This window comes from Scyliorhinus torazame, chromosome 11, assembly GCF_047496885.1.
Source record: "Scyliorhinus torazame isolate Kashiwa2021f chromosome 11, sScyTor2.1, whole genome shotgun sequence".
Taxonomy (NCBI): Eukaryota; Metazoa; Chordata; class Chondrichthyes; order Carcharhiniformes; family Scyliorhinidae; genus Scyliorhinus; species Scyliorhinus torazame.
In genome coordinates this window covers 102,885,224-102,909,975 of record NC_092717.1, presented here as the reverse complement: position 1 = coordinate 102,909,975, position 24,752 = coordinate 102,885,224, and the positions used below count along the sequence as shown (strand labels likewise).

General features: G+C 49.6%; 1 protein-coding gene across 5 annotated transcripts in view; it reads right to left on the bottom strand.

The window, feature by feature from the left end:
• Positions 1 to 345: 345 nt before the first annotated feature.
• The window catches only part of LOC140385423 (uncharacterized), a 417,673-nt gene continuing 393,266 nt past the window's right edge, over positions 346 to 24,752 (bottom strand). For 4 of the 5 annotated variants that reach the window (XM_072467556.1, XM_072467557.1, XM_072467559.1 and 1 more), the window contains one exon: positions 346 to 666. In XM_072467556.1, coding sequence (XP_072323657.1) covers positions 533 to 666 — 134 coding nt within the window. In that variant the 3' untranslated portion in view covers positions 346 to 532. The remainder of the gene's footprint in view (positions 667 to 24,752) is intronic. The other variant, XR_011933362.1, reaches the window with a different exon arrangement.

The following is a 24,752-nucleotide window of genomic DNA, read 5'->3' as shown; positions in this document are numbered from 1 at the left end:
AGGGATGAAAGGATTATGGGGAGGGGGGGGGAGATGGGATCAGGGTAGTGATTTGATGATCAGCATGATCATAATCCTAAATCCAGTATTACTTGCCAAGGCCTCACCTGTCTTTCTTAACATATTGTCTGTTGATACATAAAAAGAGAATTTGATTCCCGCTACTACTGTCAACAATTTGCATATTATCCACTTAAAATATATTCCAGATACTCCTGGATTAAAAATCTTAATTTTTAAACAGAGCTGGAACATATAACTGGGAACTTGACACAGAGATGTGGACACAGAACTGAATTTCTATTCTGAGCTGTGCCATAATGAAGACTTTATTACATCAGTATGTAAATCAATATATATTTATTATCTTTTCTAAGGTGCAGGTAAATATAAAATCCTGACCAGATAGCTCAGTTTGGCAAACATAGTTGTTTCTACTGGGTTATATAAGTTCCATTAGTCACATTTTATTCGATATTGTTTTGTTTTAGCACTGAAACATATAGCTGACAGTATAACAATTTCAATATCTTCAGCAGTCTGATCTCTTCTTCAGCTTGCGTATTTTTTCTTGTCGAATAGTATCGCATTCTAAACTAGCTATTTCGGTCAGTCGATGAATGAACGAGGCTGATGCACCCTGAAGAGGGTTGTGGTAGCTGTGTACTGAATCAACAAAAACAAATGTAAATAAATTAAGGTCACTGTGTAGATTTCTTGAAAAACATTATAATTTGTTGTTTCTAGATATTACACACACAAATTTCAAATGCTATTTTTACAAGTAAATAACCACAATCCTATCATTGAAACAAGGGAATCCTGAATAACTCTGTAAGAAAACACAGTTTGGTATTTTTCAGAGGCAGCATAGGTTCACCACCAAAAAGTCAGCCAATTAAGGGCAGCCACCCCCCAAGAGTTGCCCGCCCAATCATAGGGCCTCAGCAGTGCCACTATGAGCAGTGGCTACTGCCAGAATTGCACCTAGAACTCATGGGCACATCGATGGACATGTGCCCTCAAAGTAAGATAAGTGGGTTGGCGATAGTCTGGGCCAGTCAGGTAAAAACCAGAAAGGACGGGCTTGGTGAGGAAAGCCAGCAATGATGCCTGCCACATGGCTGGTCATTGCTGAATGAGACTCCCCAAAGGACAAAAATGTTCCGGAAAATGAGGGTCGCCACTGTACACTCTCCATCCACCCCACATAGCTCCTGAAATGCCAATGTGGTGCACCTGTAAGTTTTGTCACATGGAGATGGACCCACCCGCCACTGGTAAAATACCAGGAAGGATGTCTGCCACCTTCCCCACCTCTGGCAAGATGGCATACTGGCAATAGGATGACACTGTCCAGGCCCTCACCATTTTGCAGACTTGACTTAGCCCAACAGAGCCCTATGATTGAAAAAATAAGAACCTGTTTTATTGTTATTGAATTAATTTGTAACTGAAATAGATTTAAAGGAATGAATAAACTTGCTGATAGCATCATGGCAAAACCCATAATAGCAGGGGTAATGAGACTTGAGATTCATTTCTTTGGCCGGTGCTGAATTCAGTTGAGGAGCTAGAGAAGTTGTAATTGACCTCAGTTGCTCCAGATACAATGGGGAAAAACATCAGCCAGGGTTTCCAAGACAGATAAATGTGCAGTAACTCCTGCTGGAAAGTACATGTCTGGTTAGACTGTATCAACCACAGGTGTTTCAGCCTCCTATGGGTGAATTAATTGATAGTTGTCTGGGTTCATGCATAAAGAACTGCCATCTTGATAAAGGCTGTTAGGGTTCAAGGAACCAGCAAACGTGATTATGTTCAGAAGGAGAGGGAAGGGAAAAAAAAATATTTCTATTACAAATTACATCTTGAAATCTGCTATGGGATACAAATAACAATTACACTGATGTGCTAGCATCGATATAGGAGCTTGATATTTCAAATTTTGTTCCACCTAGTTAAATAACAGATTGTTTAACGAAAGAAAGATTGTTGATGGGAAACCATTTGTGGTTTGTGTTCCACTTGTCTCTCTTTCCCCAGGAATAGTATGGACAAGGAGCAGAAGGTAAGAAAACTCCAAAGCATAAAAGATACTCAAAAAGCAACTTTATTTCTTTATGGAAAGAAACAATCACTGTTGATGATTTTCAACCAGCCTTGGCTGTAATGATTTACTGTCAAAAAATATATTTTTCTTTAAATCTTATATGTTATATTTGACCAATTCTTACTGCATGAAGTCTTATGAAGGGCTGCCCTGCAGTTCAGACTAACATTTCAGCAGTAAATGGGCTCAGCTAATTATCAACTATAAATACCTTCAATTAGCACATTTTCTAAGCACAATAAAGATTGATGTACTTCTGAATTCTAGAAATAATGATTGCTGCTTCTAAATACCATAGACTCTGTTTTAGTGAGAAGGATAACATTTGTGATGGGAATGGAAGTCAGGCAAGCTGGTCCATTGCATATTGTGATCAATGTTCTGAATTTGGTATGATATAATTTGAATAGCTAATATAAACTTCCAGCAAATCTTTAGCCTGGCAGTGAGGCAAATTAAGGTTTGCACAATCCACTTGGCAGGAGTTCAAATTTAAAAGGACTGTGACATTTAAATATAACCACACATGCATAGACAAATACTTGGTCAGCCTTGTAAAATTTCAAAATAAATTTTTAAAATACACATGAAAAGGAAAGATTTACAAGGCTATAGCAGAAGAGTAGATGAATGAGACTAATTCGGCTGCTCTTGGTTTAGTTTAGTCCCATTCCTCTGCCCTTTTGCTACATTATTTTTTTTTTTATGGCACAGCTGACCAGTTCTTCAACCTCAACTCCACTTACCCACCTGATCCACATATCCCTGATTCCTTTGAGTCTAAAGCATAGTAGTTTTACATAACTGTGCGGCTAGATAGGCCATTTCAGAGGGCATAATCCATTATGATTTTAAAAAGCAAGTACATAAATATTGAACAAAAAAAAAATGTGCGGGAAGGCCAGAAAATGGGATTATTTGGACTTGTTCAAAAATCTACCAGACACAGGTGCATCCAGCCATGACAGTACTGGTGTGACCACCATACAGTTCTTTTGGAGATGAAGCCCCATCTTCACACTGAGGACACCCTCCATTGTTTGGCACTCTTTATTGACGCATGTTGGTCCTGTGTTCTCCCTGTTTTCTTCTTGGGTGTCCCCCACTGTTCTGTCACAGATTTACTCGGAGTGTCTGCTCACAGTCCAGTATGGGCAGGTTGTGTCTGATCATGTTGGAGTCGGCCTTTCCCCAGTTTAGAGCTTTGATTTTGGGTCCATTCTTGTCCTTTTCCATGACAATCTTGAATCTAATGGAGTTGCAATCGCTGTCTGCGGGGTGCTCCCCCACTGTTACTTCGGCCACCAGCCTGGCTTCGTCACCTAAAATTAGGTCCCTAGCCGTTCCCTCTCTTGTGGGACCTTCTGCGTGCTGACTTAGGGCACTCTCCTGGAGGCACTTTTGTGAATTCTGCTCCCTTTGAGCCTTGCAGACTGTGACTACCCCAGTTAACTTTGGGGAAGTTAATCAGACTGATAGCCCACTTTTGGCCTGAAACATTTTACTGCCTCTTAAAAGGTGAAATCCGTTTTCTTTTGACAGGTTGTTATTACCTTTTCACTTTAATGGTATTTCTTACCTGAGAATGCATGGTGGTGGCAGCAGACTGAAGCTCAAAGCAGGGGCATCCCCCATCAGTGAAATTCAAACCCTCACCAATCCATTGTAGACTGCCAAAAGACCCAGCTAATCACAGTCCTCCTGGCTGTTCTTTCCCAGTTTAAGATTTGAATTTAATTGGGTGGCGTAGAATCGGATCCAGCTGTCATTTAGAAGTACAAATGATGTGACTGATTTTCTTAACACAACACTTAAAAATCTGATATGATTTCTTTTGTCACTGGGAAGTTGATGCTGATTGCAGCAGATTCCTGGCCATTCCACAAAGGTTCACAGTCCTAGCTGGGAGGCTGGTGGGTTAGTAAAATGCCTTGGTGCCATATTGGGATGGCTTCCTGATGCAGTCACATCACTGGGAAAGTTTCCCAATGGTGGAAATGGCAGCTTCATGGCTCCCCACTGATTGAAGGTGGGTGGCAAATTGCATAATTAGGAGGTCAGTTAATAGCCATTTTTCCAGTTTGCGACATGAGGACGCTGCCAGCTTCATGGCGGAGCTGGAGGTTCCATGGCCTAGGAAGTGTCTGTCAGCGACAAAGGTTGGCCTGAATGCTGCCACTGGAGGGTACTCGTGGGAGCCCGCCTAATACGCCCCAATTAAATTTTTTTAAGTTCTGCCATCCCCTTGAGGGGTGTCAAAATGGAGACATCCTTGTGTTCTCCTTACTGCACCATATTTTTCAGTGGGGCTGTTGAGGCTGCAAAACCGCCAGCCATCTGATGAGCCAGTAGCGCAGAAGGTTTACCCACTTTCTTTAATCAGCCACCATGCTCGCCTGCCATTCATTAATTGGGAGTCCCATTTCTTTCTCACTTCCACCTGCCAGCGCCCCGCCCCCTCTTCCCCACCCCCCACACCTCCGGCTATCCTGCAATCTCGATATTGAGACTTTGGGTGCGATTCAGCCACGACTGTGCACAGTGAATCCAGTGAGAGCCCCAAATCGGGTTCCGTGCAGGGCCGATCATTTAAAAACCTGGGTTGGGTGCCGCTTTCACACAACATCCAGGAATCAATGGCTGTACCTGCGAGACCTCAGCAGGGTGCCATTTAGCACTGGTTTCTACAAACGGGACCAAGCAATATGGCACCTCGGGGGTTCAGGCAGGCTATTAGATAGCCCCCCCAGGTGGTTGGGGTCAGGGCAGGATAGAACCCAGGCACCCGGGAACCTTGGCACTGCCAGCCTGCCAGTGCCAGAGTAACAGTTTAGCAGCCCATTTAGAAGAAAGGGTCATGCCTGGGGGGTCTTGCCCATTGGAGGCGGGGTGAGGGGGTGTTCCAGCGGCCATGAGAAGGTTGTTGGGTTGGGGTGGGGAGTGAAGTGAAAGGGGGTGGGGGGGGGGGGGGGGGCTGTACAAATCAGAGCTGCTGGTCAAAATGGTGCCCCGATTTGCAAGGAGCCGTTCCTGCCAGTGCGGGAAATCTATTAAGGTTAGGCCTTGACAGGGAGAAATTCTCCAAGGCCCAAAAAAGCTGGCAAAGTAATGAATCTCAGTGCAGCAGCTGCCGAGAAACACCCCGTCAAACGCACCTGAAAGCGGATTTTGATTTATGCCTGCTGAAAAACGCCCTTTGTTTTTGTTGTCAAAACCTTATATTTAGTATGTTTTTATTTTGAAATATAAATTGATGAAGGGCATGAAGTGAAGAAACAAATAGTAATTGAGGAAGTAATCATAAGGTAAAAGGATATAATTTATTTACAACAGACAAAATTAATTCTCCAGTGGCAGTTATTAGTGGCATCATCCAGTATAATATGAATGATACGGAGGAGAAGTTCTGATTCAATCCTCAGAATGTGAATTGATTGCTACCAAGTGGTCCTATGTGGAAGATATTTGTCGACCTTGGGTTAGAAGAAGATCATACTATATTGCTAAGTTGTTTGCTGAACTAGCTGTACAGACTCACTCATGAAAAATGGCCACGAATAAAAATAGAACATTGAAACATTACAATACATAAAGAAGCCATTTGGCTCATTATGGCTGTGCCAACCAAGTAAACTGCTATCCAACTTCATCCCAATTTCCAGTGCTTGATCCGTAACCCTGTAGATTATGACACTTCAAGTCTATATCAAAGTATTTTTTAAATGTGGTGCCTGGGTTCAATTTCCACCACAGCAGATGGTGGAATTTGAATTCAATCAATAGACATCTGGAATTAAAAGTCTAATGATGACCATGATATCTTTGTCGATTGCAGTACAAATTCATCTGGTTCACTTATATGTCACTTTAGGGAAGGAAATCTGCCGCATTTATTGGTCCGGCATACATGTGACTCCAGGCCCACAGCAATGTGGATAACTGGCCACTCAGTTGTGTCAAGTCGCTAGAAAACCAATAAGGAATGAAACCGGATGGACAACCCAGCATCAACTATGGGATACCAGAACTACTTGAAGTGTGACTATCCTCTCGTCTATCCTGCTACCAACTGGTGGGTATCTCAAGCCACATGAAGGATGTCTGATATAATCCCATTATAGTCTAATCCCAGTCCTGGGATTATATTCATTGGAGTTTAGGAGGTTGAGGGGAGATATAATAGAAACTTACAAGATAATGAATGGCTTAGATAGGGTGGACGTAGGGAAGTTGTTTCCATTAGCAGGGGAGACTAGGACCCGGGGGCACAGCCTTAGAATAAAAGGGAGTCACTTTAGAACAGAGATGAGGAGAAATTTCTTCAGCCAGAGAGTGGTGGGTCTGTGGAATTCATTGCCACAGAGGGCGGTGGAGGCCGGGACGTTGAGTGTCTTTAAGACGGAAGTTGATAAATTCTTGATTTCTCAAGGAATTAAGGGCTATGGAGAGAGAGCGGGTAAATGGAGTTGAAATCAGCCATGATTGAATGGTGGAGTGGACTCGATGGGCCGAATGGCCTTACTTCCGCTCCTATGTCTTATGGTCTTATGGCACTAGAAATGACAATGCAAACTGACCCCTTAAAATCTGAGGGCTTGTGCCAGAATTGGGAGAGCTTTACCACAGACTAGTCAAGCAACAGACTGACATTGTTGTTAGTGATATGCCTGTGTATAGTTTTGTAGATAGTTAATGATGTGACCTCCAACCAGCTGATGGCATCAGACATCCTTCATGTGGCTTGAGATACCCGCCAGTTGGTAGCAGGATAGACAAGAGGATAGTCACACTTCAAGTAGTTCTGGTATAATACACTGAATTCATATGGTAGTTATTGCCTGTGTAGTTATCTGTCAGTTATCATTCCACGTGTTTGTCAATAAATCACCTTTCTAGTTAAACAACAAGATGTTCTGTGTATCTCATTACAACGGCCATATCACAGAACACAACAGGGTGCCAGGACTGCAGAACATTTAAAGATAACGACAGTGAAGATGGAGCGAAATAGGCCGAAGAAAGGAAAGAGAAGATTCTTCAGCCGACCTGGTGAACTACAGCTATCTGCAACTCAACGCAACAAACGACGGTGAAGTTTGAGATGGAAAGTTTAAAGGCACCCCACCAGCTTCAAGTCTCGGGTAACGTTGATGAAAATTGGTGCGTTTTCAAGCAACAATTTAGACTCTTATGTTTCAGCCCTTGGCATGCAGGCACAGCCTGATGAGAGGTGGATTGCGTTGCTGCTCACGGTAGCAGGTCCTCAAGCAATAGACATATACAATACATTCGCTTTTGATAGCGAAGAGGAAAGCTAGGGTTACGATGAGGTAATAAAGTGCTTCGATCGGCATTGCTCTCCGAAGAAAAACAAAACATTTGAACGCTACATATTTCGTACATGATGCACAATCAATTACTCTCAAGACAAGGTGAGTCATAACTAATAGGCTTTAATCTGCTAGAACTCTTCCCCAGCAGCTTCGATACAGAAAGTGAAGGCTGCTGGGACGGCATTGGTTCTTATACTTCGCCTCTCAGGGCGGAGCTATGTACATCAGCCAATGGTAGACTCCTGGGTCTAACCAATGGTCATCCACCTCTCAGGTACCGCAATACCTGGTATTACCACATTCACCCCCTGTTTAAAAAGAGCCCGGCGGGGTGATGGCCAGCGTTAATAGTCGCCTTTCGCATGGTATGACCAGGTATGGAGGTACCATGATGTCGAGGGTAATAACAAAGTGTTCATGGTGCAACAATCAGTCGACCGGGTGGCCTGGTCGTCCTTCTGGAGCGTCTGGACTTCGTGGGTGATTCTGATGGGGGAACATGATGTTGTCCTCCCAAGCAGCTTCATCACCCCTAGGCGGCGCTGTTAGGGCGAAAGGTGGACAAGGGGGGAAAGCGCCTGTAGGGGGCGTCGGTGTGTGTTCGGGCCTAGGCAGGGGTGGCGGGAGTACTGACCCTCCAGTTAGGTGCTGTGGGGAGGGTGGGGGCGATGGTGCGGGTGCGCGTGGGGCTCCGGCGGGCGCCAGGTCCCGAAGGGAGACCATGTCTTGGCGGCCGTCAGGGAATGCTACGTAGGCGTACTGGGGGTTGGCATGCAGCAGGTGGACCCTCTCGACCAACGGGTCCAACTTAAGCGCCCTCACATGTTTCCGAAGCAGGATGGGTCCGGGTGTCGCTAGCCAGGTTGGGAGCGAGGTCCCGGAGGAGGACTTTCTGGGGAAAACAAGGAGACATTCGTGAGGTGTCTGGTTCGTGGTTGTACAGAGCAGTGACCGGATGGAGTGGAGGGCCACCGGGAGGACTTCCTGCTAGCGGGAGACTGGGAGATTCCTGGACCGTAAGGCCAGCAGGACGGTCTTCCAGACCGTTCCGTTCTCCCTCTCTACCTGCCCGTTTACCCGGGGGTTGTAACTTGTCATCCTGCTCGAGGCGATGCCCTTGCTGAGCAGGAATTGACGCAGTTCGTTACTCATAAAGGAAGACACCCTATCACTGTGAATATATGCGGGGAAACCGAACAGTGTAAAGATACCCTTGAGGGCCCTGATGACGGTGGTTGTGGTCATGTCTGGGCAGGGGATGGCGAATGGAAACCGGGAGTACTCGTCAATCACGTTAAGGAAGTACGTGTTGCGGTCGGTGGAGGGGAGGGGGCCTTTGAAATCCATGCTGAGACGTTCAAAGGGACGGGAAGCCTTTATCAGGTGCGCCCTCTCTGGCCGGTAGAAGTGCGGCTTGCAGTCCCTGGTGACGGTCCTGACCTCCTCGATGGAGTAGGGCAGGTTGCGGGTCTTGATAAAATGAAAGAAACGAGTGACCCCCGGGTGGCGGAGGTCCTCGTGGAGGGCTCGGAGGCGGTCCACTTGTGCGGTGGCACAAGTGCTGCGGAACAGGGCATCTGGAGGCTCGTTTAGCTTCCCCGGACGGTACAAGATCTCGTAATTGTAGGTGGAGAGTTCTATCTTCCACCACAAGATCTTGTCGTTCTTAATCTTGCCCCGCTGCGCATTATCGAACATGAAGGCAACCGACCGTTGGTCCGTGAGGACTGTGAATCTCCTGCCGGTCAGGTAATGCCTCCAGTGTCGCACAGCTTCTACTATGGCCTGGGCCTCCTTTTCGACCGAGGAGTGGCGAATTTCGGAAGCATGGAGAGTACGGGAAAAGAAAGCCACAGGCCTGCCCGCTTGGTTGAGGGTGGCCGCCAGAGCTACGTCGGACGCATCGCTCTCGACCTGGAAGGGGAGGGACTCGTCGATGACGCGCATCGTGGCTTTTGCAATGTCTGCTTTGATGCGGCTCAAGGCCTGGCGGGCCTCCGTCGACAGGGGGAAGGTTGTGGACTGGATCAGGGGTTGGGCTTTGTCTGCGTAATTGGGGACCCACTGTGCATAATAGCTGAAGAACCCGAGGCAGCGCTTTCGGGCCTTGGGGCAGTGAGGGAGGGGGAACACCATGAGGGGGCGCATGCGCTCAGGGTCGGGGCCACTTCGCACTACGTAGCCTAGAATGGCTAGACAGTCGGTGCTAAACACGCATTTATCCTTATTGTATGTCAGATTAAGGATTTTCACGGTCTGGAGAAATTTGCGGAGGTTAGTGTCGTGGTCCTGCTGGTTGTGGCCGCAGATGGTGACGTTATCCAGATACGGGAACGTTGCGCATAAGCCGTACCGGTCAACCATTCGGTCCATCTCTCGTTAGAAGACCGAGACCCCGTTCGTGACACCGAAGGGAACCCTTAAAAAGTGATAGAGCCGCCCATCTGCTTCGAAGGCAGTGTACTGGCGGTCACCATTACGGAGGGGTAGCTGGTGGTAGGCAGACTTGAGATCCACCGTGGAGAAAACCTTGTATTGCGTGATCCTGTTCACCAGGTCAGCTAAACGGGGGAGAGGGTACGCATCCAGCTCCGTAAACCTGTTGATGGTCTGGCTGTAGTCAATGACCATCCTATGTTTCTCCCTGGTCTTTACCACCACTGCTTGAGTTCTCCAGGGACCGTTGCTTGCTTCGATAACCCCTTCCCTCAGCAGCCTCTGGACCTCCGACCTGATAAAGGTCCGGTCCTGGGCACTGTACCGTCTGCTCCTGGTGGCGACGGGTTTGCAATCCGGGGTGAGGTTCGCAAACAGGGAAGGCTGATCGACCTGAAGGGTCGCGAGGCCACAGGCAGTAAGGGGGGGGTATAGGGCCGCCGAATTTAAAAGTCAGGCTTTGCAGATGGCACTGGAAATCCAGCCCAAGGAGGGTGGCTGCACAGAGGTGCGGCAGGACGTACAGGTGGAAATTGTGGAATTCCCTGCCTTGGACAGTGAGGTTCGCTAGGCAGAACCCCTTTATCTCCACCGCGTGTGACCCGGGAGGTCAGGGAGACCCTTTGATTTACGGGATGGGTGACAAGAGAACAGCGCCTTACCGTGTCAGGGTGAACAAAGCTTTCCGTGCTCCCAGAGGCGATCAGGCACGACGTCTCGTGGCCGTTCATGGAGATCGTCGTTGTAGCTTTCGCCAGCGTCCGGGGCCGACTCTGGTCCAGAGTCACCGAGGCCAGCTGCAGTAATGGAGAGTTCTGGTCGGGCAGAATGTAGTCGGCAATGCTGGGGGCCTGGGGCCCCATCCAAGATGGCGTCACCCATGGGTCGCACATGGTGTCCGGGGATGAAGAAGATGGCGGTAGCGAGGGACAAAATGGCGGCGCCCACCCGTCCAGCGTGGTGTCCGGGGGGCAAAATGACTACGCCCGCGGGTTGCATGTGGCCTTAGGATAGGGGGGTGGCTGTGAGCGCTGGGCGGTCGGGGCCTGAAAGGGGGTTTGCCGATAGTTGCTGGAGACCGCGGCCACGGCGCGGGCCTTGCAGACCCTCACATAGTGGCCCTTCTTGCCACACCCTTTGCAGGTGGCGGTGCGGGCCGGGCAGCACGGGCGGGGATGATTCGCCAGCCCGCAGAAGAAACAGCGGTGTCCGGCGGCGTTAGCGGGCTGTCTCGCCGCGCAGGCTTGCGAGGTCAGGGGAAAGGTCTGAGGGGCTGCCGCTACGGGGTGCCACGCAGCCCAGGGGGCCGACGTGCGATCGGGAGCAAAGGACAGCGCGTTTTTATATGCAACGTCCATGGACCCCGCCAGGGCCCGTGCCTCTGCAAGTCCCAGAGTGTCCATTTCTAGGAGCCTTCAGCGGATATCGGGAGAGGTCATACTTGCCACGAAAGCATCCCTGATCAAAAGTTCCGTGTGCTCGTTCCCCGAAACCGGCGGGCAGCCACAGTTTCGGCCCAGCACCAGCAGCACCCGGTAGAAGTCTTCCAACGTTTCCTCGCGGCTTTGCCTCCTAGTCGCCAGCAGGTGACGAGCGTAGACCTGGTTCACAGGGCGGATATAATGTCCTTCTAGCAGCTCGATCGCAGCAGCATAATTCACCGCTTCCTCGATAAGAGGGTAGATCCCAGGGCTGACCCGTGAGTGTAGGAGATGCATCTTTTGTCCTTCCGTGGGGGTGTCGGCGGCCGTATCAAGGTAGCCCTTAAAGCACGCCAGCCAATGTTTGAAAATAGCAGCAGAGTTGTCCACGTGGGGGCTGAGCTGAAGGCACTCCGGTTTGATACGGAGATCCATCCTTTCACTGAAGTTGTAGAAGATTAAATTGATGCGCAATCAATTACTCTGAAGACAAGGTGAGTCATAACTAATAGGCTTTAATCTGCTAGAACTCTTCCCCAGCAGCTTCGATACAGAAAGTGAAGGCTGCTGGGACGGCATCGGTTCTTATACTCTGCCTCTCAGGGCGGAGCTATGTACATCAGCCAATGGTAGACTCCTGGGTCTAACCAATGGTCATCCACCTCTCTGGTACCGCAATACCTGGTATTACCACAGTACACGTACCCAAAAACCAGGTGAATCTTTTGTAACCGACTTGAGGTTGAAGGCCCAGTCCTGCAATTTCAGTAACCTAAAGTCATCGATGATCAGAAGGTGATGGTCATGGGTGCGTGGAGTGGAGGTTGGTGAGCATACATGTCCCCAATTGGGATGTTGCGGGTTCATGAAAAAAAAGCTGGCTGCCATTCTGAATCTGGATACCCATGAGTTGATTTTGGGGGGCGGGGAATTGGAACACAGTACTAGAACGGAGGGTGGATAGGTCCCAGCCGTGCTCGCTGGCCCCGTCCGGGCCGGGGGGGGGGGGGCGGGGGGAGAGATTGTGTTGATGTTGGTTGGGCTTATGAGGAGATGGGGGGGGGTTGACTGTGGGGGTTTTTACCCCTGAGGGATTGGGAGTATACGTTTTTTCCCCGGTGCACAAGGTGTTCTCGAGGATTGACTTTTTGTGGTGGGGAAGGCACTGTTAGCTAGAGTTAACAGATCAGAGTATTCAGCAATTGTGGTTTCAGATAACTCTCCACATTGGCATTGGATGGACGTGGTCCTGGAGAAGGGGTTTGCTCAGAAGCCGGGGTGGAGACTGAATGTGGGGTTATTGGCAGACCAGAGCTTCTGTGATAGGATGGGGAAGGTGATTGAGAGGTAGGATGGGGAAGGTGATTGAGGGGTATGTGGGGTTTAACTGTAATGAGGAGGTCCGGCCGTCAGCGGTTTGGGAGGTTCTGAAGGCAGTGGTGAGGAGGGGGTGGTCATTTTGTTTAAGGCTAAGGTGGAGAGGAAGGAACGCCAACGCTTAATAGAAGAGACCTTGGAACTGGACGGGAGGGATGCGGCGGAGCTGGAGCAGGAACTCCTGGTGATGAGGAAGGAGTTGCAGGCAAGGATTTATCTGCTGTCCACGAGAAAAGTGGTGCGTCGGTTGAGAAGGGCGATGGAGGCGGTCTATGAGTATGGGGAGAAGGCGGGTCATATGTTGGCAGGTCAGTTCCACAGGCAAGCTGCGGCAAGGGAGATAGTTTGCGTTCGGTATAGGGCGGGCAAGCCCCAGAGTTGATTAATAAGGTTTTTGAGGAGCTTTATAGGGACTTAGAAAAGTCGGAACCACCAGAGGATGAGTGGGAGACGAGGGAGTTTTTGGGGAGGTTAGAGTGCCCGAAGGTGGGTGAAATGGAGAAGGCGGGGCTGGAGAGGTCTGTGGGGTAGAAGAGGTGAAGGCGGCAATTGTCGAAAATGCAGAGTGGAGTGGCCGGAGGGGTTCCCAATGGGATTAGACAAGAAATGTAAGGATAAGCTGGCACCGTTACTGGTGGAAATGTTCGAGGTCGCAATGGTCGGGCGGGGGGGTGGGGGGGGTACTGAGCACAATGGGACAGACCTCCATCTCATTGCTGCTAAAAAATGATAAGGATGCGGTGGAGTGTGGGTCGTACAGGTGCGACTCTATTGAATGTAGACACCAAGATATTGGCAAAGGTATTGACATTAAAGTTGATAGGTATGCCTTCCGAGTGTGATTGAGGAGGATCAGTTGGAGGTGGTGGTTGGATAGGATGCGGTGACGGTGTATGATCGGGTGGTCTGGAATTATCCGTTTACGGTGTTGGAGAAGTTTGAAATCAGGCCTAGGTTTCTGGCATGGGTGAAGTTGCTGTATAAGGAGCTAATGAATAACATGCACACAAACGATATGAATTCAGAGTACTTTTTGTTGGAACGGGGCCTTGGCCATTGTGCTGAAGAGCATGCAGTTGTGGAAAGAGAGTAGTGGGAGGAGGGGTGGAGCATAGAACATAGAACATAGAAAAATACAGCACACTTCCGGTTGCGGCGATGCCCAGCTAAGCCGCACGTTTCGGCGGCTCCAGCTCAAACGGACCTTCGGGCTCTTTTAAGAGCCCCAACGGGGAATTTTTTCAGGACGAAACCCGGTGTGGGGTGAGTTAACAGGGAGTCCCCCCCAACGAAAGAGAAAAATATCGGCGGCGGCGGCTACATCGCGAAGAATCCTCGACGATAGGGACAGGAGGAAAAAAGAAGCAAGATGGCGGCGGAGAAAGCCCAGGCGACATGGGGGCCCGATCAAGATGAATTCTTAAGACGGTGTGTGGAGCTACTTAAGAAGGAGGTGCTGACCCCGATGCTACAGGCAATTGAGGGGCTTAAGGAGGCACAAAGGATCCAGGAGACAGAGCTCCGCGTGGTGGAGCAGAAGGTGACGGATAATGAAGACGAGATCCTGGGCCTGGCGGTCAAAACACAGACCCACGAGGCGCTCCACAAAAAGTGCATTGAAAGGATTGAGGCCCTAGAAAACAGAGCACGAAGGAAGAACCTTCGGATCCTGGGTCTCCCCGAGGGAGTGGAAGGAGCGGACTCGCCTACGTGAGCACGATGCTAAGCTCGCTGATGGGAGCTGAGGCCCCTTCGGGCCCCTTAGAAGTGGAAGGGGGCGCATCGGGTCCCTGCGAGGAGACCAAAGGCGGGAGAACCACATAGGGCGACAATCGTGCGATTTCACCGCTTTAATGATAGAGAAGTGGTTCTGAGATGGGCCAAAAAGGTATGGCGTAGTAGATGGGAGAATGCGGTGGTACGGGTGTACCAGGATTGGAGTGCGGAGGTGGCGAGAAGGAGGGCGAGTTTTAATCGAGCCAAGGAGGTGCTACACAAGAAGAAGGTGAAGTTCGGGATGTTGCAGCCGGCGCGACTATGGGTCACGTACCAGGAGAGACATCACTACTTCGAAACGGCGGAAGAAGCATGGACCTTTATTAAAGACGAGAAACTGGATCGGAACTGAGGGACTGGTATTAGAGAGAAATGTCACTGTCGATGTATATAGAGATGTAAATTGGGAAGGGGGGGGACACTAAGAAATGTGGGCGTCGGTGGGGGGAAAGAAGAGACATAGGCGGAATAGGAGGAATGGGAGGGGCGGGACAGCTACAGAGAATATGGAGCCTACTGTCCTTGTTCCCGCGCCAGAAAGGTGATGGCGGGAAGATAGGCGCAAGGTAGATGGGAGTTCCCCACATGGGGGGGGTTAAGGAGTGAGCGGGAGAAGCCGGGGTCAGTTGAAGTCAGCTGAGTTTCGGAAGTAACATGGGGGGGAGCAATCACGCTAGATGGGATCTAGCGGGGGGGGGGGGGGGGGGAGATAACTGGGTTGCTGCTGCAGAAATCAAAGAGGAACTGGCTAAAGAAAGGGTGGTCGGGGCTGGAATGCGCCACCTGGGGAACAAGTGGGAGCGCGGAATCGGGACGTGGGACTGGCCTAGAGAGGGTGATGGCTAGTCGACACGGGAAGGGGGCAGGTAGCCCCCCAGTGTGGCTGATCACGTGGAACGTGAGAGGCCTAAATGGACCGATTAAAAGGGCCTGAGTGTTCGCGCACTTGAAAGGACTGAGGGCAGACATGGCTATGCTTCAGGAGACGCACCTGAAGGTGGCGGACCAAGTTCGGTTAAGGAAAGGATGGGTGGGACAGGTGTTCCATTCAGGGCTGGATGCAAAGAATAGAGGGGTGGCCATACTGGTGGGGAAACGGGTATCATTCGAAGCTAGGAGCATTGTAGCAGATAGTGGAGGGAATGGAGGTCGTGTTGGTTAACGTATATGCCCCGAATTGGGATGATGCAGGATTCATGAAGCGGATGCTGGGACGTATACCGGACCTGGAGGTAGGAAACTTGATAATTGGGGGGAGACTTCAACACCGTGTTGGACCCAGGGTTAGATAGATCTAGATCTAGGACCAGAAGAAGGCCGGCAGCGGCCAAGGTGCTTAAGGGGTTTATGGACCAAATGGGGGGAGTGGATCCATGGCGATTTGTTAGACCGAAGGCCAAGGAGTTCTCCTTCTTCTCCCATGTTCACAAGGTGTACTCCCGGATAGATTGTTTTGGGAAGGTCGTTGATCTCGAGGGTGGAAGAAACTGAGTATTCAGCCATAGCTATCTCAGGTCATGCCCCACATTGGGTGGACCTGGAACTAGGAGAGGAGAGGGAGCAGCGTGCACTCTGGCGATTAGATGTGGGATTGTTGGCGGATGAGGGAGTCTGTGGAAGGGTGCGGGGATGCATCGAGAGATACCTGGAGGCCAATGACGATGGGGAGGTCCAAGTGGGAGTGGTATGGGAAGCACTAAAGGCGGTGGTCAGAGGAGAGCTGATCTCCATCAGGGCCCACAAAGGGAAAACAGAGGCCAAGGAAACGGAAAGATTACTGGGGGAGATTTCAAGGGTGGACAAAGAATATGCGGAGACCCCGGAGGAGGGACTGTACAGGGAGAGACGACGACTCCAGACGGAGTTCGACCTACAGACCACCAGGAGGGCGGAGGTGCTGTGGAGGAAGGCACAGGGGATGAGATATGAATATGGGGAAAAGGCTAGTCGCCTGTTGGCCCATCAGCTGCGAAAGAGGACAGCGGCGAGGGAGATAGGTGGAATTAGAGACGAAAAGGGAGCTACAGTGCGGAGAGCAGGGAAGATAAACGAGGTGTTTAAGACCTTTTACGAAAGACTTTATAGGTCCCAACCCCCGGAGGGAAAAGAGGAGATGTGGCAGTTTTTGGACCAATTAAGGTTCCCGAGGGTGGAGGAGCATGAGGTGGAAGGCCTGGGGGCACCAATTGGGGTGGACGAGGTTACCAAGGGGCTGGGGAACATGCAGGCAGGGAAGGCCCCGGGACCAGATTGGTTCCCGGTGGAATTTTATAGAAAATATGTGGACTTGCTGGCCCCGCTGTTGGTGAGGACTTTTAACGAGGCCGGGGAAGGGGGGACTCTACCCCCGACAATGTCGGAGGCGACGATATCGCTAATTTTGAAGCGGGATAAAGATCCGCTGCAGTGCGGGTCCTATAGGCCTATTTCACTACTAAATGTGGACGCCAAATTGCTAGCAAAGGTGCTGGCATCGAGGATAAAGGACTGTGTCCCAGGGGTGGCGCACGAAGACCAGACAGGATTCGTAAAGGGGAGACAACTAAATGTCAACGTGCGACGGCTATTAGGGGTGATAATGATGCCCCCAGCAGAGGGGGAGGCAGAGATAGTGGCGGCAATGGATGCAGAGAAGGCATTTGATAGGGTGGAGTGGGAGTATCTATGGGAGGTGCTGAGGAGGTTCGGATTCGGGGACGGGTTTGTTAGCTGGGTCAAACTCCTCTATGGGGCCCCAACGGCAAGTGTGGTTACGGGTCGGCAAAGATCGGAGTATTTCCGACTATACAGGGGAACAAGACAGGGATGCCCGCTATCTCCATTATTGTTCGCGTTGGCAATTGAACCACTGGCCATGGCGCTGAGAGACTCCAGAAAATGGAGAGGGGTGATTAGGGGGGGAGAAGAACACCGAGTGTCACTCTACGCGGATGACCTACTGTTGTATGTGACAGACCCAGTGGGGGGGATGACAGAGGTCATGAAGATATTGAGGGAGTTCGGAGATTTCTCGGGATATAGGCTTAACATGGGAAAGAGTGAACTTTTTGTGATACACCCTGGGGACCAGAGTAGAGGGATAGATGGCCTGCCTTTAAGGAAAGTGGAAAGAAACTTTTGATACCTGGGGATTCAGATAGCCAGGAGCTGGGGAACCTTGCACAGACTTAATCTGACATGATTGGTGGAACAAATGGAAGAGGACTTCAAGAGGTGGGACATGCAGCCACTGTCACTGGCGGGAAGAGTGCAGGCAATTAAGATGATGGTCCTCCCGAGGTTCCTATTTGTATTCCAATGTCTCCCTATACTGATCACTAAGGCCTTCTTTAAAAAAATAGACAGGAGCATCACGAGCTTCGTGTGGGCAGGGAAAGTTCCGAGGGTAAGGAGGGGGTTCTTACAACGTAGTAGAGACAGAGGGGGACTGGCGCTGCCGAATTTGGGCGACTACTACTGGGCCGCCAATGCGGCGATGATCCATAAATGGATGATAGAGGGAGAGGGAGCGGCGTGGAAAAGATTAGAGAGAAAGTCCTGTAAAGGGACGAGTCTAGAGGCGCTGGTGACGGCGCCACTACCGTTCTCACCAAAAAAATTTACCACGAACCCAGTGGTGGCGGCAACATTAAATATTTGGGGGCAATGGAGGCGACAGAGAGGTGTGCTGGTGGGGTCCCCAATTAGGAACAACCATAGGTTTGCCCCAGGGAGGATGGATGGAGGATTCCAGAGCTAGCACCAGCTGGGAATTAGGAGGGTGGGAGATTTATTTATAGACGGGACGTTTGTGAGCTTGGGAGCGTTGGAGGAAAAGTATATGCTGCCCCGGGGAAATTTCTTTAGGTATATGCAGGTGAGGGCGTTCACAAGACAACAGGTGAGGGAATTTCCATTGCTCCCGACACAGGGGATCCAGGATAGAATGCTCTCGGGGGTGTGGGTCGGGGAGGGCAAAGTGTCAGAAATATACCGAGAGATGAGAGAAGAGGGGGAGGAGCTGGTGGGCGAACTGAAAGGAAAGTGGGAAGAAGAGCTCGGGGAGGAGATAGAGGAGGGTCTGTGGGCTGATGCCCTAAGCAGGGTAAATTCCTCTTCCCCATGTGCCAGGCTTAGCCTGATTCAATTTAAGGTGCTACATAGAGCACACATAACGGGAGCAAGGTTGAGCAGGTTCTTCGGAGTGGAGGACAAGTGTGGGAGGTGCGGCGGAAGCCCAGCAAACCACACACATATGTTTTGGTTGTGCCCGGCACTAGAGGGGTATTGGAGGGGAGTGACGGGAGTGATTTTGAAGGTGGTGAAGGTCCGGGTCAAACCAGGCTGGGGGTTAGCTTTATTTGGAGTTGCGGATGAGCCGGGAGTGCAGGAGGCGAAAGAGGCCGATGTCGTGGCCTTTGCGTCCCTAGTAGCCCGGCGTAGGATTTTACTCATGTGGAAGGAAGCGAAACCCCCCGGACTGGAGGCCTGGATAAACGATATGGCGGGGTTCATAAAACTGGAGCAGATTAAGTTTGCACTAAGAGGATCGGCTCAAGGGTTCACCAGACGGTGGCAACCGTTCCTCGACTACCTAGCGGAACGTTAGAGGGAAGATAGATGACCAGCAGCAGCAACCCAGGGGGAGGGGGGGGGGGGGGGAGGGGGGAGAGGAAAGTTTCATTTTATGTTATTGGGTTAGTTTACCATGTTAGTTAGTCACTCTTTATTAGATTGTAGTTATCATGTTTCTTGTGCTGTTAAATTTTCTTTATGTTTGATGTGTAAGGGGAAAAAATTGTGAATGAAAAATTTCAATAAAATATATTTTTAAAAAAAAAAAGAAAAATACAGCACAGAACAGGCCCTTCGGCCCACGATGTTGTGCCGAACCTTTGTCATAGATTAATCATAGATTATCATTGAATTTACAGTGCAGAAGGAGGCCATTCGGCCCATTGAGTCTGCACCGGCTCTTGGAAAGAGCACCCTACCCAAAGTCAACACCTCCACCCAACACTAAGGGCAATTTTGGACACTAAGGGCAATTTATCATGGCCAATCCACCTAACCTGCACATCTTTGGACTGTGGGAGGAAACCGGAGCACCCGGAGGAAAACGACGCAGACACGGGGAGGATGTGCAGACTCCGCACTGACAGTGACCCAAGCCGGAATCGAACCTGGGATCCTGGAGCTGTGAAGCAATTGTGCTATCCACAATGCTGCCATGCTGCCCTTAAGAACAAATAAATCTATACTATATAATTTTACCGTAATCCATGTATCTATCCAATAGCTGCTTGAAGGTCCCTAATGTTTCCGACTCAACTACTTCCACAGGCAGTGCATTCCATGCCCCCACTACTCTCTGGGTAAAGAACCTACCTCTGACATCCCCCCTATATCATCCACCATTCACCTTAAATTTATGTCCCCTTGTAATGGTTTGTTCCACCCAGGGAAAAAGTCTCTGACTGTCTACTCTATCTATTCCCCTGATCATCTTATAAACCTCTATCAAGTCGCCCCTCATCCTTCTCCGTTCTAATGAGAAAAGGCCTAGCACCCTCAACCTTTCCTCGTAAGACCTACTCTCCATTCCAGGCAACATCCTGGTAAATCTCCTTTGCACCTTTTCCAAAGCTTCCACATCCTTCCTAAAATGAGGCGACCAAAACTGTACACAGTACTCCAAATGTGGCCTTACCAAAGTTTTGTACAGCTGCATCATCACCTCACAGCTCTTAAATTCAATCCCTCTGTTAATGAACGCTAGCACACCATAGGCCTTCTTCTCAGCTCTATCCACTTGAGTGGCAACTTTCAAAGATGTATGAACATCTTTGTTGGGCATAGTTGGGCAGCACGGTAGCATTGTGGATAGCACAATTGCTTCACAGCTCCAGGGTCCCAGGTTCGATTCCGGCTTGGGTCACTGTCTGTGTGGAGTCTGCACATCCTCCCCGTGTGTGCGTGGGTTTCCTCCGGGTGCTCCGGTTTCCTCCCACAGTCCAAAGATGTGCAGGTTAGGTGGATTGGCCATGATAAATTGCCCTTAAGTGTCCAAAATTGCCCTAAGTGTTGGGTGGGGTTACTGGGTTGTGGGGATGGGGTGGAGGTGTTGACCTTGGGTAGGGTGCTCTTTCCAAGAGCCGGTGCAGACTCGATGGGCCGAATGGCCTCCTTCTGCACTGTAAATTCTATGATAACTATGATAACATAGATCCCAAGATCTCTCTGCTCCTCCACATTGCCAAGAACCGTTAACCCTGTATTCCACATTCATATTTGTCCTTCCAAAATGGACAACCTCACACTTTTCAGGGTTAAACTCCATCTGCCACTTCTCAGCCCAGCTCTGCATCCTATTTATGTCTCTTTGCAGCCGACAACAGCCCTCCTCACTATCCACAACTCCACCAATCTTCGTATCGTCTGCAAATTTACTGACCCACCCTTCAACTCCCTCATCCAAGTCATTAATGAAAATCACAAACAGCAGAGGACCCAGAACTGATCCCTGCGGTACGCCACTGGTAACTGGGATCCAGGCTGAATATTTGCCATCCACCACCACTCTCTGACTTCTATCGGTTAGCCAGTTTGTTATCCAACTGGCCAAATTTCCCACTATCCCATGCCTCCTTACTTTCTGCAGAAGCCTACCATGGGGAACCTTATCAAATGCCTTACTAAAATCCATGTACACTACATCCACTGCTTTACCTTCATCCACATGCTTGGTCACCTCCTCAAAGAATTCAATAAGACTTGTAAGGCAAGACCTACCCCTCACAAATCCGTGCTGACTATCCCTTATCAAGCAGTGTCTTTCCAGATGCTCAGAAATCCTATCCTTCAGTACCCTTTCCATGACTTTGCCTACCACCGAAGTAAGACTAACTGGCCTGTAATTCCCAGGGTTATCCCTATTCCCTTTTTTGAACAGGGGCACGACATTCGCCTCTCTAATCCCCTGGTACCACCCCTGTTGACAGTGAGGATGAAAAGGTCATTGCCAACGACTCTGCAATTTCATCTCTTGCTTCCCATAGAATCCTTGGATATATCCCGTCAGGCCCGGGGGACTTGTCTATCCTCAAGTTTTTCAAAATGCCCAACACATCTTCCTTTCTAACAAGTATTTCCTCAAGCTTACCAGTCTGTTTCACACTGTCCTCTCCAACAATATGGCCCCTCTCATTTATAAATACAGAAGAAAAGTACTCGTTCAAGACCTCTCCTATCTCTTCAGACTCAATACACAATCTCCCGCTACTATCCTTGATCGGACCTACCCTCGCTCTAGTCATTCTCATATTTCTCACATATGTGTAAAAGGCCTTGGGGTTTTCCTTGATCCTACCTGCCAAAGATTGTTCATGCCCTCTCTTAGCTCTCCTAATCCCTTTCTTCAGTTCCCTCCTGGCTATCTTGTATCCCTCCAACGCCCTGTCTGAACCTTGTTTCCTCAGCCTTACATAAGTCTCCTTTTTCCTCTTAACAAGACATTCAACCTCTCTTGTCAACCATGGTTCCCTCACTCGACCATCTCTTCCCTGCCTGACAGGGACATACATATCAAGGACACGTAGTACCTGTTCCTTGAACAAGTTCCACATTGTGTCCTTCCCTGACAGCCTATGTTCCCAACTTATGCACTTCAATTCTTGTCTGACAACATCGTATTTACCCTTCCCCCAATTGTAAACCTTGCCCTGTTGCACGCACCTATCCCTCTCCATTACTCCAAAGTCACAGAATTGTGGTCACTATCTCCAAAATGCTCCCCCACTAACCAATCTATCACTTGCCCTGGTTCATTACCAAGTACTAAATCCAATATTGCCCCTCCTCTGGTCGGACAATCTACATACTGTGTTAGAAAAGCTTCCTGGACACACTGCACAAACACCACCCCATCCAAACTATTTGATCTAAAGAGTTTCCACTCAATGTTTGGGAAGTTAAAGTCACCCATGACTACTACCCTGTGACTTCTGCACCTTTCCAAAATCTGTTTCCCAATCTGTTCCTCCACATCTCTGCTACTATTGGGGGGCCTATAGAAAACTCCTAACAAGGTGACTGCTCCTTTCCTATTTCTGACTTCAACCCATACTACCTCAGTAGGCTGATACTCCTCGAACTGCCTTTCTGCAGCTATTATACTATCTCTAATTAACAATGCCACTCCCCCCCCCCACCTCTTTTACCACCCTCCCTAATCTTATTGAAACATCTATAACCAGGGACCTCCAACAACCATTTCTGCCCCTCTTCTATCCAAGTTTCCGTGATGGCCACCACATCGTAGTCCCAAGTACCGATCCATGCCTTACGTTCACCCACCTTATTCCTGATGCTTCTTGCGTTGAAGTATACACACTTCAACCCATCTCCGTGCCTGCAAGTACTCTCCTTTGTCCGTGTTCCCTTCCCCACTGCCTCATTACACGCTTTGGCGTCCTGAATATCAGCTACCTTAGTTGCTGGACGACAAATCCGGTTCCCATTCCCCTGCCAAATTAGTTTAAACCCTCCCGAAGAGTACTAGAAAATCTCCCTCCCAGGATATTGGTGCCCCTCTGGTTCAGATGCAACCCGTCCTGCTTGTACAGGTCCCACCTTCCCCAGAATGCGCTCTAATTATCCAAATACCTGAAGCCCTCCCTCCTACACCATTCCTGCAGCTACGTGTTCAGCTGCACTCTCTCCCTATTCCTAGCCTCGCTATCACGTGGCACCGGCAACAAACCAGAGATGACAACTCTGTCTGTCCTGGCTTTTAACTTCCAGCCTAACTCCCCAAACTCATTTATTACCTCCACACCCCTTTTCCTACCTACGTCGTTGGTACCAATGTGCACCACGACTTCTGGCTGCTCACCCTCCCCCTTAAGGATCCTGAAGACACAATCCGAGACATCCCTGGCCCTGGCACCCGGGAGGCAACATACCTTCCGGGTGTCTCGCTCGCGACCACAGAATCTCCTATCTATTCCCCTAACCATTGAATCTCCTACAACTATTGCTTTTCTATTCTCCCCCTTCCCTTCTGAGCCCCAGAGCCAGACTCAGTGCCAGAGACCTGGCCGCTAGGGCCTTCCCCCGGTAGGTCATCCCCCCCACAACAGCATCCAAAACGGTATACTTGTTTTGAAGGGGAACGGCCACGAGGGATCCCTGCACTGTCTGCCTGTTTGTTTGTTTTTCCCTGACTGTAACCCAGCTATTCCTGTCCTGTACCTTGGGTGTGGTTACCTCCCTGTAACTCTTCTATATCACCCCCTCTGCCTCCTGGATGATCCAAAGTTAATCCAGCTTCAGCTCCAGTTCCCTAACACGGTCTTTGAGGAGCTGGAGTTGGGTGCACTTCCCGCAGGTATAGTCAGCGGGGACACTGGTGGTATCCCACACCACCCACATCCTACAGGAGGAGCATGCAACTGGCCTAGCCTCCATCCCCTCTTACCTTACAGAATATAGCTGCCCTGTGGACCAACAGGATCCCGCTCTCCGACTCTGCTCCCAGTCAGCTGCACTCTCTGTAAACTCCTGGCTCTCTTCTCACTCTTTGCGGAAATGTAGGAAACAAAATGAAAGGAGCACCTTACTCCCGCCTCACCTAACTCCCTCAGTCACCAAACTCTCACTATAGCACTCAAATGCACCAAATTCAGCACTCCCTCAGTCACCAAACTCTCACTATAGCACTCAAATGCACCAAATTCAGCACTCCCTCAGTCACCAAACTCTCACTACAGCACTCAAATGCACCAAATTCAGCACTCAGTGCAAACAAAGTCTGCACTGTTGGGGATCACTTTTATACTGTGAATCTAGCCTCTGAAAACGGGTCTAATCCAATTAACTAATTAACAAGCTCCAGCTGCAAGTGCCTACAAGTAGCAGCTTTGTTTAAAGCTGATTGAAAATTCATGTTCTTCTAAACCAAACAGCAACTTTTAAGTTAATTAACTAAATAAAAGAAAGACTAGACTTTAGATAAAAATGAAGCCTTATAATCCCTCAGTCACCAAACTCTCACTATAGCACTCAAATGCACCAAATTCAGCACTCAGTGCAAACGCATAGGGCGTCCTTGTACGTGGATGATTTGTTGCTATAGATTTTGGAGCCTAGCTCCTCGGTGGGGGACATAATGGGTTTGCTTCAAAGATTTGGGGGGTTTTCTGTGTACAAGCTGAACTTGGGGAAAAGTGAGTATTTTGTGGTTTCCGCTCCAGGGATGAGGGCCGGGGTAGGGGGTTTGCCATTCCGTGTTGCAACGTCTCATTTTAGGTATCTGGG